The 17,068-nt window shown below is 30.9% G+C and overlaps 1 protein-coding gene across 5 annotated transcripts in view; it reads left to right on the top strand.

Moving 5' to 3' along the window:
* LOC139485436 (calpain-15-like) overlaps positions 1-17,068 on the top strand; it is a 35,074-nt gene that overhangs the window by 9,661 nt on the left and 8,345 nt on the right. For 2 of the 5 annotated variants that reach the window (XM_071269912.1, XM_071269916.1), the window contains exons 2-8: positions 4,618-6,593; positions 10,471-10,676; positions 11,952-12,135; positions 13,967-14,111; positions 14,763-14,832; positions 15,202-15,327; positions 16,483-16,644. In XM_071269912.1, the coding sequence (XP_071126013.1) occupies positions 4,704-6,593; positions 10,471-10,676; positions 11,952-12,135; positions 13,967-14,111; positions 14,763-14,832; positions 15,202-15,327; positions 16,483-16,644 (2,783 nt within the window). In that variant the 5' untranslated portion in view covers positions 4,618-4,703. Of the gene's footprint in view, positions 1-1,445; positions 1,733-2,348; positions 2,400-3,225; positions 3,693-4,617; positions 6,594-10,470; positions 10,677-11,951; positions 12,136-13,966; positions 14,112-14,762; positions 14,833-15,201; positions 15,328-16,482; positions 16,645-17,068 lie in introns of those variants that run through there. The other 3 variants (XM_071269913.1, XM_071269917.1, XM_071269914.1) reach the window with 3 other exon arrangements.

The raw sequence follows: 17,068 nt of genomic DNA, 5'->3' as shown, positions 1-17,068 counted from the left end.
TTTTTGAAAATGTGCAGTTATGGTGGTATCCTTTAATGTTATTAGGAGGCCAATTATCATTAATGAAATGTCACCAAGAACATTTTCCAAGTTTCTTGGACATGATGAAATTATCCAACTTCATGGATTCTGTTATTTAAAAGTAGCTAAAGAACCAATATAAGGTCATCTCTGTATAAAACAATGAATGATTGCTGTTCTGGGAGTAAACCCAACAATCAGAAAATTTAAAGCAATTTATGCTTGTTTTACCAATGAATTTCATTTGGTTACACTGGCTAGCAAACCAACAGTGACTTTAAGTGTAACCTTTGGTAGGCAGTGTTCAGATTAATTTAAAATGACTTTAATCAACCCTTCTAATCTTTTTTGGTTCTACATTACTGATTAGAAAAATATTTTAATCCACCGGAGACAGTTGTAAAATAAGATTTAGACAAATGGAGGACTGTACTGTTAAAAGATTAGCTTCAGGGTCTTACTTGATCAGATAATACTAAATTGACATTGTCACTTCTAACACAAAATACTATGTAGCTATTTGTCCCTATCAGAAACTCTATGTAATATTGTTTTGACGAATCAGAAATCCTTATCCTGAGGTAAGGTGTTGTTCTTCAAATAATGTGTTTATTATATTATGTTTATTTATTCTACTGATTTTTTGTTTTTTTTTAAGTAATATAAGGTAGCCCTCTTCAAACCTATAGATGCTAGAACATACTACCTTTTTTGTGCTGGCATTGTAAACGGCTACTACTGGTATTATTCTATATGTGTATACACTTAAGAGTACACTGAGAGAAAACATTTGAACAAGGTTTCTGAATTTCTAGTATCACAGCCAGTCATCATGCATGTGCAAACAGTTTTTAAGGCCATGGCACATTTTTGGGGCAAATTTCCATGCAACTCTTTAGGCATAATGTACATTTTTGGAGTCAGATTTCAAAAACAAATAAACATGATAAAGGTCCCCGTCTTTAATATGCCTAAAAAATAAAATATAAAAAGGTTTTGTTGACTCCTAATTTATTTAAATTTACTGCAATATTTTGAGGCCTAATAACATTTATATCTATTTTTAAAAGTACTTTTAAGTGTTTATATGCATCAATATTTGACTGCAATTTACTTGTTAATGTACTCTAAAACACCTTAACAAGAAGTTACATAATAGTAGACAAAAAAATTGGAAATTTTAGTATGTCATGAACAAGATTAAAGCAACAAAAACAAGGACGTACATATAGTGCTTGGGGCCAGTTAATATATATTTTTCTAATTAAATAAATTCCATTGTGAATTAATTAAAATAGTTTGTAAGATCAATTAGAATGTGGAATACGCTTTAATCTACTGCCATGAAGTTATTCGAATGATACATAATCCCTCTTAATCCTTTGATAAGCTAATACTTATGTCGATCAGCTCGTCAAAATCACAACGATCAACGGTGTGATAAACTGTACAATACAAAAGCCAGAGATTATATCTGGGCCAGTTTTACTCTCGGTGTAAATCCTTTTTTATTGGAATCCTGTGAAGACTTTTAATACACACATATATTTATAAACGATCGGCAAATAACGAAAGATATGCCGATCATTGTCAAAGTTATTTACCTAATTGTTATAAAATTTTACAAGTACCGTGAGTCACCTCACCAGGTAAATTGACACACTATGAAGAGACTACCTTTCTTTGTTGACATCGTTAGGATAAAGTACAGGTATATTTTTGATTAATTTCATTCTTTTGTACTTATTGTTTATTTTTACAATTGAACTGTTGATCTATCATTTTTACTATTTGTATATTATGTAATCAGACAGAAAGAGAACAGCTTTCTTTCTGTTAACTTTTCCTATTAAGTAGTTATAATCGATTTCTTAAATAATGTATATATATATGGTCGAAACCCTGTATTTATTTTAATTTTTTCAACAATTAAACTTTTGGGTCAAATTAACTTGGTCCATTATGAGATAATCAACTAAGTGTAAAAGTGTTTAAAGATGTAAGCTAGAAGAAACAATATCCCCCGACACCACAAATAAGATTGTAAGCTAGATGACGATATCCCCCAAAACCACAAATGAGATTAGTATATATATAATTTGTTTTGCAAATGCTTTTATAAAAGACTTTAAAAATATAGCTTTAAGAAATATTTTTTAAATGTTTTTGAAGATTATGGCATTTAATTTGTATTTAAATGTAATTATGGGTAACATTAATTTTAACCCATTCTAGCCGACCTCCTGTACATTGCAATTTCTTTTACTGTTTGGGACTAATTGATGTAAAGTAGTTCATTTTTTCACCTGGAAATTTTCGTATTCATTCTAAATTTAGTATTTATATCTACCAAACATAAAGAACATGGCAGGTTGCAGGTAGTGTATTATTTTAATCTTTGATCTTAAGTCTGTTGATGGGTAGATAAAAATCAACTAAACAACTTACGTTATGTAATTAAAAGAATTTGTTTTGTTAAATCAGTAGAATCTTTAAACAAAGTGATGTGTGTTTGTAGTAAGAAATGTTGACAATGTTTATGTGACAGACAGAAAATGGAATGCTTTTGTAAGTTGAAATTGAATAATTAGAAAAAATTTAATTACAAGAAATGTCATAACTCTTTTTACTAGAAATAGGATATTTTTCTAAATATTTAGATCATTTCAAGTATGTGAAAAGTAAAATGATTGCCATTTTTAAATATGACTATACACTGCTATCATGGCTATAGAAATAATAATTTTTTTATCAACTTTATTTTACTGCAGAGTACACAACGGTGCAGTTGTACATAATTACATGATCAATATTAAATATGACAAATTAACCAAATATTTGGAAGTGATTGTGTATCTTTTAATGGCATTTTGGGTTTGATTAAAAAAATCAATTGAAATACTTGCTTGTAACAACTGACATTTTACAAATACTATACCTTAATAGTTATTTAATAGTTGTAAATTAACATGATAATAGTTCGATAAATGTCATATATGTAATTTGTTATGATAACCATCATGAAGCTATGCACATTGGTGCAGGAAAAGGAATTAAAATGGATTAAAAATTGAATTACATAACTTCTTGTCATTTGATATTGGTTATAAGTAAATTATAAGTATATGAGTACTTTGACTTTTCCGAAAGTCAAAATTAAATGAGATATTTCATTTAATTGAGTTGATTTGTCAGACAAGGAACAGGTTTGTAAACATGGGTGGTAACTTGTAGTGTGTCTTGTTGACATTAATGCAATATTTTGTCAAGTTACACTATTTTGTCCAGATTAGGTTTGACCATACTGACCATGACAGATTATTTATACAGTTGTCAGATAAAAAGTCAATCTCATTTCTCACAAGACTGATCTTATTAATTGATTAAAAAAAATCTTTGGAGGTACTTTTAGAAATCTCATTAAAATGACAATGTCACATAGACATAGGTGACAAGACTTAGGTGCGAAATCCTGTGTATTTATGTGTTGGATTAAATATTAAAAAGCCTGTGGACGTTTCATGTAGGAGTGGGAATAAATATAACAGCTATTTAAGGTTATGGTTGGGTCATTCTAGGAGATGTCACAACCAAGTACTAAGTGCAGTTCCTTTAAATATTTGAATTGATCTAGATTAGGAGATGAAAGTGAAGTTTTGAACATTTGTCAGGTTGGTTTATTATAGATATTTAAGTCTTTGTTAACATACAAACTTAACTTCAATACAAGTAGCTTGTTAAAGAGATTTAAATAGATTTAATATTATATATTTTATTTCTGTATAGGCCATTTGGTTGTTTTGTCATCATTTTGAGAGCCATAGTTCATACACTGTGTTTCTCTAGCTCTTTCTTCGGACAATGGATTGTATGATCTAAATGGGACAATGGTACTTGGTCGTTTAATTTGGTTTAATATGCTGTATTTCATTTTAAGGTGAAATAAATCATGAACTAAATAAAGTCTGGACAAAAGAACCATTATAATACTTAAGAAGTGATACTTAAAAAGATGAAGAATTCTCAAAGTGCACGAAGATATTGAACACTTTCATGTTTTCATGCCCTAAATTTGGAAAACATTTATAGTGTTATATGGTATTGATATCTATGATGACATATAAGGAGGGGAGAAAACATTATAAATAACACAACCACTAAATGGATGATAATCATATTGGACATATTTATAGTATAAAGGTGTTTGCATGGACATTAAAGAGGATCATAACTGGTAGTTGTTATATTAGGTAATGGATCACAACCCTAGTCTGGTAATAACAGTCATATAAAAAAAAATATAGAGTTCAAAATGAACCTGTGATCTTGAGAACGCAATAGCTCTTCTAGGAGTATGTGGACACTTTTTTTACTAAAAATATTTTTGTGTGATTTGACTATGAAGATATATGTCATGTATGTATGTTTTGTTACTGTAGTTTAAGCCAGAAACATAAATAGTAGAAAAGAAATATCTTACAGGGTATGAATAATAAGAATTTGTATGTTTTAGTTTAACATGTTTTATAACAATGTATAAAGTAGTAACCCCAGTCACAAGTATGAATAATTTTATTTCTCTCTTTTTTTTTTCAGAATTATAAAGTCAAAGAATAACAGTAATGATGTGAGAGTGACTGAAAAATTGTGTTTGGCGAAGATGGGTTAGTGATAGATTTACAATGGAATGCTCTGAAATACAAAATAGTTGGATTTGTCGATCTTGCACAGCCAAGAATTCACCAGATATTGTATCTTGCTTAGCATGTAAACAAAAGAGACTATTAGGACCCTTTAGTGCTAGTTCTGTATCGTTAAAGGATGTAGAATATGTAGACTGTTATTGTGATGATAGCAAAGGAGCTAAGCCAAAACAGAAAAAGTCTGATAGTAATTCAGTAAATCAGAAACTATTAAAATCAAGAGTACCACTATCTAACGTTACTGGTAAAACTATTGAAACAGTAATTGATGTTGAAAGTTATAGTCGTTGGCAATGTGAAAAGTGCCCAAATTTAAACGTTCAGAGTGTTCAATTTTGTACTTCTTGCGGAGTAGGAAAAGAGAAAGAAGTGATTTTGATAAACGATGATGATGACTATACAGTTACTTATAATCATATCAATACTGAACAAACAACCGTGTTAAAAACACTTAAAATGGCAGATCAAACAGTTGCCATGGATATAGATTTAACTATAGATTGGGAATGTAGACGTTGTACATTGAAAAATTCAGGGAATAAAACTCGTTGTGACATGTGTGAGTCTCCTAGGGAAATTCGCTTGCCAACTGTCGATGATGTGAATGAAATTTCCACAGTTGATTCTGGGTACATGACCTCTAACAGGCGTGGTGAACCAGACGGCATGGAAAATGAAATATATCCACAGAAAAACGAACAAAATTCTATTAATACAAAAGAAGAGCATCCTCCGGCTCGTAGAAGTATATCAAATCCAGTTACTGGAAAGGAATGGACATGTATTGTATGTAGTTTCAGTCAAAACCCAGACTTAAATGATCAGTGTCAAGTTTGCCGTGATGGTAGAAAACCAACAAGCAAATCTAAACAATTTCACGGTAGAGTTAGTACTGAATCACCTAGCCCTGCACAAAAGTTACCATCTATAGCACCTAGTAAATCATCTCCAAGGAATTGTGCTCAGTCTAGTCAGAGTAGCAGTGACCTAGTTTTGGAGGATTGGACATGTGCAAGGTGTACAATGAAAAACAAAGCTATTGCCAAATCATGTGCTATGTGTTTTGCCAAGAAATCAAAAGCAGCATTAGTTGGTGATAATGACTGGGTATGTGATAAGTGTACGTTGAAAAATTCTATTGGACAATTAGTTTGTGAAGCTTGCGGAGAGAAGAATGAAAATGCACCTCCCTCGACATCCTCTGGGAATAAAAAAGGGGGAGTAACTCCTTCAAATGGGAAATCTGTGATAAATAAGACTGAGCAAACTAAAAAGAACTTGCAGAAAACTGGATCAAGTAAAAGTTTGGATCTAGACATGAACAAGACTGAAAATGTTAAAGAGAGGAATAAAGGATCAAACAAAAGTGATGCATTTGATCTTTTTAGCTTAGAAAAATATAAAATAAAGAATGGCGTTCAAAGTAATGATAAGAATGTAGAGAAAAAATCAATAGCTAGAACGTTCACACCTGAACAAGAACCAAGTCAAAAGATAGAAGAGAAAAAGAACACAAGTTTAGATAAGTTAAGAAAAGACAAAAGTTTGGAAAAGGACAAAAAAGAGAAAAGTTTAGAGAAAAAGAACAAAAACTCATTAGAAAAAGATAAAAAGAACAAAACCCCAGATAAAGGAAAGTTCAGTCTGGAAAAAGAACAAAAGTGGAAGTGCTCTGCTTGCACATTTCAAAACCATGCCAACTTGGTGCAGTGTATGATGTGTGGGTCAATGAAAGGTTTGGAAGGGTCAGGGCTTCCTTCTGTTGGATCTTTACAGAAACAACAATGTACTCTGATGGATGATATCAGAAAGATAGAGGAGAATGATGCATTAGAACTGTGGCAGCACATAACATTATTCTGTAAACAGGTAATTTCAAACACTGTATACATAGAGAAGAGGGTCGGAGGGTCCTCTGATACCGAAATCCCAGGCTTAAAAACATGAAATCTTAAGGTCCTGAATTAAAAAAAAATTAAATCCTGGCATCCCAAAATTCAAAAAAAGAAATCCTGGATCCCATGGATCCCAAAAGGCTCAATCCCAAAATCCTGAGCTTAAAAACACCCGATCCTGATGTCCGAAAAAGGTTCTGCCCCCCCCCTCTACATAAAAATCAGGTGTTTTATAACTTGAATAATCCAAGTTCTTTCTGTCTCTGATTATCTCTAGCTTAAATGTAGTTACCGTTTGTGATTGGTACATGTATATATATAAAACAACTGAATTATTCCAGTTAGGTGTTTTTAGATGGAAGGGTATGCATGAGATTGGTATTCCTTAGACTTAAAATCTTATAAAGTAAATGTCTTTTGCATATGATCCAAAATATTAGCTTGATGGTTGCTAGTTATAAAAATGATAGATATATGATAGAAGATATCCTAGAATATGCTACAAAGCCCAGATTTTTAGGAGGAACAAACCTCCCATACAACATTCACAATACATGTATCAACTTTATTCAGTTCATCAGTTGTTAACAACCAACATGTTTACTACCATACATGTATAACAGTACAAAATAAAGTAGGTCATCTGTACATGTATGTAATTGAAAATTTGAAAAAGGAAATAGATAATCTGCCAAAAATGCCTACAGTCAAGACTGTTAACTGAAGGTGAAGTACATTGTACCTAATTATAGTCTATACATATATAAATGTACTACTGCAGTTAACACTTTAAAAATTGGCCAAATGAAACTGATGTGACATGTCCAAAACAGACCATAAACATGATAAATTATCAAACATTATAAATGTACATGTATTTTGCAGAAAAACAACTATAAGTCTTAATTTTCATTAAACGTAGGGTAAGCATCACAAGTAACCAAGGTAACAAACTGTAATTTTCTTTAATGAAAAAGCATGAAAAAAAGAACAGATATATATATATATATATTATATGAAATTGGGCAAGTCATTTATTAATCAAGTTTTACATATTACATGATAAATAAATAAAATGATTAATGATTTATGGTGACCAGTGTCTACATTTTATTTTATTTTTTAATGTTCAGTAGGTTTTTGAGATATATGCAGCACTTGGCAAATACAAAATGTACTTCATGTACATTGTACTTCATTCTTACTTGATCAGATGGATGCATTGTACTTGATATCAAGTTTTCCTGAACAAAAAAAAATACAAATTATCAGCATTTTATTGACAAATATTCAACAATCAAGCATGGAAACTTGGAATGGTGTATTGATATACATGTTTCCATTAGGGGGAGTGTTGGTATCTCAAAAAACATGCTTAACCCCGCCCCAATTTAATTTAATTTTAGTTTCTTATGTATAATTCAGAGTTTAGTATGACGTTGATTATCACTGAACTAGTATACATATTTGTTTAGGGGCCAGCTGAAGGAAACCTCCTGGTGCGGGAGTTTCTTGCTACATTGAAGACCCATTGGTGGCCTTCAGCTGTTGTCTGCTCTATGGTCGGGTTGTTGTCTCTTTGATACATTCCCGGCCCATTTCCATTCTCAATGTTGCTTATCATGCTTATCAGTATCCCAGTTATCATAAGAACAGTCAATTAGTTAAGGACTAGATGACTATATTTTACATACATTAAAACATTCTGAGATCAGCCAGTCCTTTTAAAAACTATAAAAAAACAAATATTTTATATTAAACTTGAATTGATCATATATTTATAGGATTTCCACACTGAAACACATTTTACTACATATTTATAGTATGTTTTGTAAATGAAAAGTTAAAGTTAGTGCAATTTCAAGGTTGGCAGGCTTTGAGAAAATTCACATATTATTATATATAAACACTGACAAATGACTGATAAAGGTAGGCAAATGTTATTGAAATCAAAACCTATGATCTCCTTTAAAAAAACCACAACTATTTAAGCCTAAGGAAATAAAGAATTTATTTGATGTGAATGGTTAAGAAAACCTGATACACTGGTGACATTTGTCAAATCAAAGTAGGGTGAAGTGTTGATTACATTTGGTAACACATTTGTACATTCTTTAACCTTGATGGATGACATAATAGGTGGAAACACTTTAAAGTGTCGGCTTGTCAATTGCTAAGTTATTGTTTTAGGTTGAAATACTTACATTTGACTTACTAGGAGAAATTCTCTTTTTTTCAAATTTATATTAAACATGTTGTGATGATGTTAAAAAAAATTCTAAACATAAGCCATGTTAGCTATATCATGGCTATCATTAGTCATAACTACCACTTTTCAGGTTTAAGAATTCTAGAGAAATAACCAAAACCATCAACAATAGTATAAACTTATTCATCATTATATGGATAAAAATTGTTGTCATTGATATAGTACAATGTAGTAATAAAAAGAAAAAGTGAGTCTTGAATTTATGACAAATAGATGACATTCCATCAGGTCACCCCCTCCCATTTGATATTAAAAATGTAATGTAACAAACTTCCCAAAAAAATTAGAAATAAGTATTTTCTTTTGGATATAAAACTCATTATTTTAATAAAACATTTTATATAATTAACCCTACGTACAGTGTACTATAGCCATGATAGCTAATACCTGAAAAAAACCCACAAAGAGTGTTGTTACATTTGTACATGTGTATGCACAAACATAACAAAGTCTTGACAAAATATTGTCATTGTTACACTTTAAAGCATGTATTATTTTTGCAGTAAGACTTGTGAATTGCTCACATACAAAACACATTATGATTATATCATGTCTGTGTTATATAGAATGAATAGACAGAAATTCGATGAATGATCATTATTAGTACACAAAGCATTTAAGGTGGCTCATGGGTACATAAATTTTAGCAAAAAATTAAACCTTATTTTTTCATTACAAATTTTATTTATTACACTATTAGTTGTTACTTTATGATATGGTACAAAAAACAACCCAAAAAAATTATTTGGATTGGCCCCAGATGACTTTCAAAATTGAAAATGCTCCAAATTATCTCCCTTTGGTGCAAAAATGCCATTTTTTGGCCTTAAATTTGAAATATCTTTTTTAACTCATCGGTGACCTATATTTTTTATTATTGTTTTCAAATAAACTGTACATAAACTAAATAATTGTAAAATTTAAGCGATTTCTTATATTAGGTTATTTTTTTATTTCGATATTTCCTCTTTTTCTCCTATTAGTTCAACAGAAAAAAAGGACATTAACAAAAATGTATGCTTCTTCTAGAGGCAGATTTTAGCTTAAATGAACGGTGACCCCATTTTTTTATTTCATTTTTCTTTTAAGTATATGATAAAGTTCATTTATGAAAAAATATAGCGAAATCCTATATTAGAAAAAAAAATTCATTTATACCCAGGAGCCCCCTTAATTACACAAATGATCTTTTTTTAAACTCAAAAGAACTAATAGTTTCTCATAAAGAAGTTATTTAAAAACCCTATAGAACTTAACATACAGACAGTTTAACCGATTAAATAATCACTTCCTTAAATATGCAAATTTTGACGCAATTCAAGAACCAAATACTTTTTATATACAGTGCCTAAGGTTTTCTGGTTTTGAATTACACATACATACATGTAAACATGTTATTGTAAATATTTCTGTAAAACTAAAAGTTCAAGCCCAATTCTTCAATAAAATATGAAAATTAATAATAAGAATACTATATATACATTAAAGATATAATATGTTCTTGATAAACTGGCTTTATGTTATTCCTTAATGATATTTGTAAACAATTATACATGTACATGTAATATATTTTTATTTTCAGAATGATGAACAGTTTGTAGATGACTCATTCCCTCCTGAATCTAAATCTTTATTTTGTGATGAAACCCAGCCTTTTACTAACACACCTATATCATGGTGTCGCCCTAAAGAAGTTGCTGGTGCCCCTGGAGAGGGTAAGATAGGATGGAAGATTTACAGAACACCTATGCCAGAGGATATATCTCAGGGAGTCTTAGGAAACTGTTGGTAAGTCACATGTTTTATGTGTTTAAGAGCTTTTCTCTATCCTTTAGATACTTTAGATACTTTATTTTCTAAACAACTAAATACAAGTTTACAGAGAAACATACAAAAAAATACATATACAATAGTTAAGGTAAACAAATACAGTAACTTTTTTAAAAGTACAAAATTAAGATTTACATACATGTAGTCTATACACCATGGTTCATGTCATTTCATGTTGGTGAAAGTTAAACTGGGGAAAAAAGAAATTTAATATTCTGTTCTTCATCTCAGAGCCATAGTGTGATTTTAACATGGTGAAGACACTAACACCTTTCTGATTTAAACAGGTTTTTTTCACCAGAAAAAATGACAAAAAAAGCTGAAAAAGACCTAACAGACTAATGATGATACACACAATACAACATAGAAAAGTAAAAACTGAGCAACACGAACGTTACCAAGAACTGGTGGTGACCTATAATTGTCTTCTACCTCATTTGGTCTCTGGTGAAGAGTTGTCTTATTGGTAATCATACCATGCGCTTCCTCTTATTTATATAATGTTTTATTTCATTGACCTAAGTGTACATAACTTAGGGAACTAGTTATTTATTTCACATTTCGTTTTATATTTCTTACATTACTTATGATTTTGTATACACAGGTCATTGCACACGGTTACAGCAATTGAAATTAATTGGGGCTCATTTAGGAGATAACTGTATTGTAATTTAAGCTCCGACGGCATCAATTGGGGATTTGATGGTCGCAAATTAAGTTTACTGGCGACGCGTTAGCGGAGACAGTAAACGGGTATTTGCGACCATCAAATCCCAAATTGATGCCGTCGGAGCTTAAAATACAATATTGTTATCTCCATTCTAATGAAACTGACAGAAAACAATGTTAAAACATGTATTTAAAATCGGTCATATGCCGTCTGCGTTTGCTCGTACGTCCCATAGCATCAATTGTCAATTGATGCCATGTAAGAAAGTGACGTTATCCAATCAAAAGGAACGTTACAAACGTTGTTGCATTAGAATTATAAATAGCCTCAAGTTTTTTTGTCTGGGCTACTTAATGTTTTCCTGTAATTTAGACATTTTAATAATTAAAAAAAATTTGTCATGGCTACCAACCCCTATGCTACTAATTATTTTCTCTTTTAACCTTTGATCGATACTGTATGTTAAAGAAGAAAGAAAAAAATCTTGTTTTAATGACAACAGTTTCCATGGCCTTTAATATGTATGACAATTTCACACAAATAATTGAAGAGCTCTTTTTCAGGTTTTTGAGTGCCTTAGCAGTATTAGCAGAAAGACCCAACTTGGTAGAAAACATTATATTAACAAAGGAATATTGTCCTCAAGGAGCGTATCAAGTTCGGTTATGTAAAGACGGCAAGTGGCAGATTGTTTTGATTGACGATCTCCTACCATGTGGAATGCATAATAACTTGGTTTTCTCACAGGTAATTAACATATCAGAACAGGTAATTAGCATATCAGGGTAGGTAATACATATATTAGGCAAAGAAAGTGGAACATCATGGTTTTCTCACAGATAATTAGCATATCACAGCAGGTGGCATGCATATTAGGCAAAACAGACATCATTGATATATTGTTGATTCATTTATTTTTGTGCATACTGACTTTGATGGATAGAGGAACCATTAACATTCAGCAATGAATCCGGTTCCTTACCTGGAAGAAGAAGAAGAAGGGAAGTTGTATCCTCCAGGGATACTTTATTTTGCGGCAGTAACAAATTCTGCACATAAGCCTTTAGGACATATGTTCACTTTAATTCATGGTTTACTCTTACTCTCCAAATTACCAAAAATTATTACTCTTTGCCAGTATTTTCTCTAGTAGTTTGTGTATAACAAGCATAAGTTGTATAGCTTTGAAACCTGGCAGATAGTGTTGGTAAAATTGTTTTGCAGCTGCTTTCATTTCAAAATATCAACAGTTTGAATGAATGGTATCAAAAATGTAGAAAATTTATGCATGAACAGAAATTCAATTGTTGAATCATCAAAAACACATAAAAGTTAACATAAGCAAACGAATTCACAGGTTATTGATTTCAAAATTGGTCTCAGTTTCAATCGTTTGTTTTTCTCAAGGTAAACACGACAAGTTCAATGCAATAATAAAATACACAGGTCACAGGTGCAGACATTCCATGTTTATGATGTCAAGTATTTTGTTCTGATTATAATCATAATTTATTTGACAATAAACTTTGGTATTTTGTCCATTTTGATTTGCTTAAGGCTAGGTGGCTTGTGTGGTTTATGGCTATAAGTAATAAAAAGTAGAAAATTATCATATTTGATAACCCCTTAAATGTATAAATATTATTGTCAGATTACTTCAGCTGGAATTTATCATCTGTTTATAAGCTGTTCAATGATATGGCATAAATGGTTGACTTCTGTGTGAGAAGGTTTTGGGGGTAATAAAGGAGGAATATAAATAGAAATTAGTTTGAAAATGAAAGATTAATCAAAAGTTGTAGCAAACTTAGAAAGAAAGTCTAGAGAAAACAAACCTTTTGATTTGAAAAAAAAACATCAATTAGTGCACTTTCCATCTGGTGAATTTTATTTCCATTGTTTTCTATGCATGAACTCTTTAAAAACTAAAAAAAGACATTTAGACAATGAACAAGATCAGACATTGAAATCTAACTTAACTGATCCAGGAACAGATAGTACAATAATTTTACTTGTTAATTCACAAAGAACCTTTAAGGTGATATTTTTGTTTGAGAAATTAGCAATCTTTTTCTGAAATGAATTGGCATGCCATACCTTCAGGATGATTAAAAGGGTCAATATTCTTGCATTCAGATTATCTGTATAAACATGATAAACATGTCTGTTTAAGAGGGTAAAAGGGTAAAGGTGATGATGATTATAAACATGTCTGTTTAAGAGGGTAAAAGGGTAAAGGTGATGATTACTACATCAACTGTATAAAAAGGATAAATGCCGTAAAAGGACCCCCATTTCATTTATAGAAAATAAATAGTTCCTGTGATGAAATACTTCAATAATTTTGAAAATATAAGCTTGAATGAATAATAAAAAATAAATTTATTTTCGGTCACAGCAGAATGTAGCATTTAAACAAAAGAACCTCTCCGAACCAAAATGTTGTACTAAGGCATAAGATGAATATCCATCAATTGTTAAGCTGTAATATGGACAAAGTTTTCACTGCTGAAGGGTTCAGTCTAGGGATTTTTTTTTCATTGAAATTTTGCTAATTCTTCTATTTGATATTTTACAGGCCAAGAGAAAACAATTATGGGTTGCCTTGATAGAGAAGGCAATGGCAAAACTTCATGGTTGTTATGAATCATTGGTGGCAGGCAAATGTATAGAAGGGTTGTCTACCCTGACAGGTGCTCCTTGTGAAAGTATTGAACTTCAGCGTAAGTATAAATTAGAACTTCTTCCAGAGCTTTATTTTGAAATTCTGTCAGTTTTTCTTTTGGAATTATACTTAATCTAACAGTAATTTTAAAACAAACATTCCAATTTGATTTTAATGAATCTATTCCTTTGACTCAAAGAAATCCCAAAATTATTTCATTTTCAACTGAATGTAAGACAGTGGTGTGCTGTTAGCATTGCATGTTCTTTTTTAATAAAACCATTTGTAGTGAGGTTTAAGGTGGTACCCAACACCTTGACTAAAATTAATTTTGCTCGTTTAATTTTCATAAAAATTTTAACAAAATATTTTCTTTGACCCTTTGACAAAAATATAAAAATTTCAAAAAACTTGAACCAACCACTTTCTTGGAAACAATTGGTTGGATATGTAGCAGTTTGAAAAACACAAATTTTGATCAATGGGAAGCTTTATATTTCTTTTACAATACAATGTGATTAAAACATTTAGCTGATTTTTCAGAGTTATCTCCCTGTAGTGTTAGGTACCATCTTAAAAACATTTTCAGGGAAGACAATCCATATTTGTTCCCTTTTCTGGTTTTACTGGCGATGAATACAGTCTTGAATGTGCTGCTTGTCATTGAAAGTTGAGCACTATTTAATGTAGAATACTTTTGCTTTTGTAGGTAAAGATAGAGAAGAAGATATTGACCCAGATATTATATGGGCTAGATTATTGAGTTCTAGGGAGTCTGGGTAAGATTTACTCAACTGAGTTAGGCATAGATTCAGCTAAGCTGATGAAATCATACAAGTTTTTCCAAAACTCATTTAATACACATGATAGATTTGTGTGAAATTAAAAAAATACACATCAGCAAAATTTACCTTTGACATTATTTCACTTGGAAGAAGATGGTCAGAACAAAAATTGATATAAGAAAATAAAGGTGTAGGTATTTTGTTTCGAATTACAATGTATTTGTTTTTATTTGGAAAATTCAGCTCATGACATTAGTTTCTTTACATTCAAATCATCATTTGGCCACTATGAAAGACAATAGAAAACCATTTCAAATAATTTTCAGAGCAACCACATAAAGCAGAAACTTTTTTTTTATATAGGTTTTTGATGGGAGCATCTTGTGGTGGAGGGACAATGAAGACAGATGAAGAAGTGTATGAGAACCTGGGACTACGACCTAGACATGCTTACTCCATCTTAGATGTACAAAATATAGAAACAAATAGGTAAAGATATATCTAATATGTAGAACTTAGGACTACGACCTAGACATGCTTACTCCATCTTAGATGTACAAAATATAGAAACAAATAGGTAAATATATATCCAATATGTAGAACTTAGGACTATGACCTAGACATGCTTACTCCATCTTAGATGTACAAAATATAGAAACAAATAGGTAAATATATATCCAATATGTAGAACTTAGGACTACGACCTAGACATGCTTACTCCATCTTAGATGTACAAAATATAGAAACAAATAGGTAAATATATATCCAATATGTAGAACTTAGGACTACGACCTAGACATGCTTACTCCATCTTAGATGTACAAAATATAGAAACAAATAGGTAAATATATATCCAATATGTAGAACTTAGGACTACGACCTAGACATGCTTACTCCATCTTAGATGTACAAAATATAGAAACAAATAGGTAAATATATATCTAATATGTAGAACTTAGGACTACGACCTAGACATGCCTACTCTATCTTAGATGTACAAAATATAGAAAAAAATAGGTAAATATATATCTAATATATAGAATTTACTGCGAAATTTGAGTAATCTCATTCTGCATGAATCCTGAAATTTAAAAAGATATCAAAAATGGAAACTCCCGGAAAATATACATCGGAGTTTTTTCTCACTCTATTACAACATGCACAATAAAATTAATTTACCATTTACCATTGATCAGATGAATAGAAAAGTAAGCTAACTATGAGTAAAAGAGGCAATGGGGTTAACAAATAAAAAACAATAACTCAACACTGACAGTCATAGGTCATTAAAACCATAAACTCCTAACAATATGACAGGGTTTTTTTAAAAGTACATACAATACCAAAATTAAGACAAGTTATAGATCAATCCAATGGAGATAAGAAATCTACACAAATTCCATAAATGCAGAAAACAGGGTCACTGCCAAGTTTTGGTGTGACAGGCACATAAAAGTTGTTTGGCAGAATGTTAATGATAGTTAAAAGTTCTGTCTGAATGTCACACATACAACCCTATGGATGATAATGTAGATATCAGAATTTATAATCTATTAATTTGCATGCATATAGTCAACTTTAAAAGGATCAGCCAGAACTAAAAGCTATGTTTTTGTCTTACCAAGAATAAATTTTCGTCCACAGGTTGATAAGACTTAGAAATCCATGGGGCCGATTTTCCTGGATGGGAGACTGGTCAGATAAATCTCCATTGTGGAATAAGATAAGTTCAGCAGCTAGAGAGGAGATAATGTTACATGGTGGTACTGAGGGCGTATTCTGGATCTCATTAGAAGATCTACTCAAGTAAGTTTGTAATTTATTTATTACAGCTGATTTCAATGAGTATGTAAATTAAAGGTGATATCTTTGGTTAGCCTGCTTGCTAGCTGAACCATGTAGTCATTGTTATGTTAGGTAAACTACCTTTCTTTAAAAGTAAACTAGTCCTACAGATAACCAATCTATCTGTCTCTAGGACTAGGCTAATTCGTAAGTAGGGTAGTATACCTTATCTAACAATGACTTCACAGTTCAGCTAGCAAGCAAGCTAGCCAAAGATATTACCTCTAGCTACATACTAATTGAAATCAGCTGTTATACTGTAAATTCAGATATTATTGAGTTCATTGAATATTGCAGTTTTTTTAAGAATGGTCAAAAATGTAAAAGTAATTATTGGGATTTCAGAAAAATCTGCATACAGAAATAAATTTATCTGATATCAGAA

This window comes from Mytilus edulis, chromosome 8 (genome assembly GCF_963676685.1).
Source record: "Mytilus edulis chromosome 8, xbMytEdul2.2, whole genome shotgun sequence".
NCBI classification, from domain to species: Eukaryota; Metazoa; Mollusca; class Bivalvia; order Mytilida; family Mytilidae; genus Mytilus; species Mytilus edulis.
Note: the sequence above shows the minus strand (reverse complement) of the source record. Positions and strands in the feature narration are given on the sequence as shown.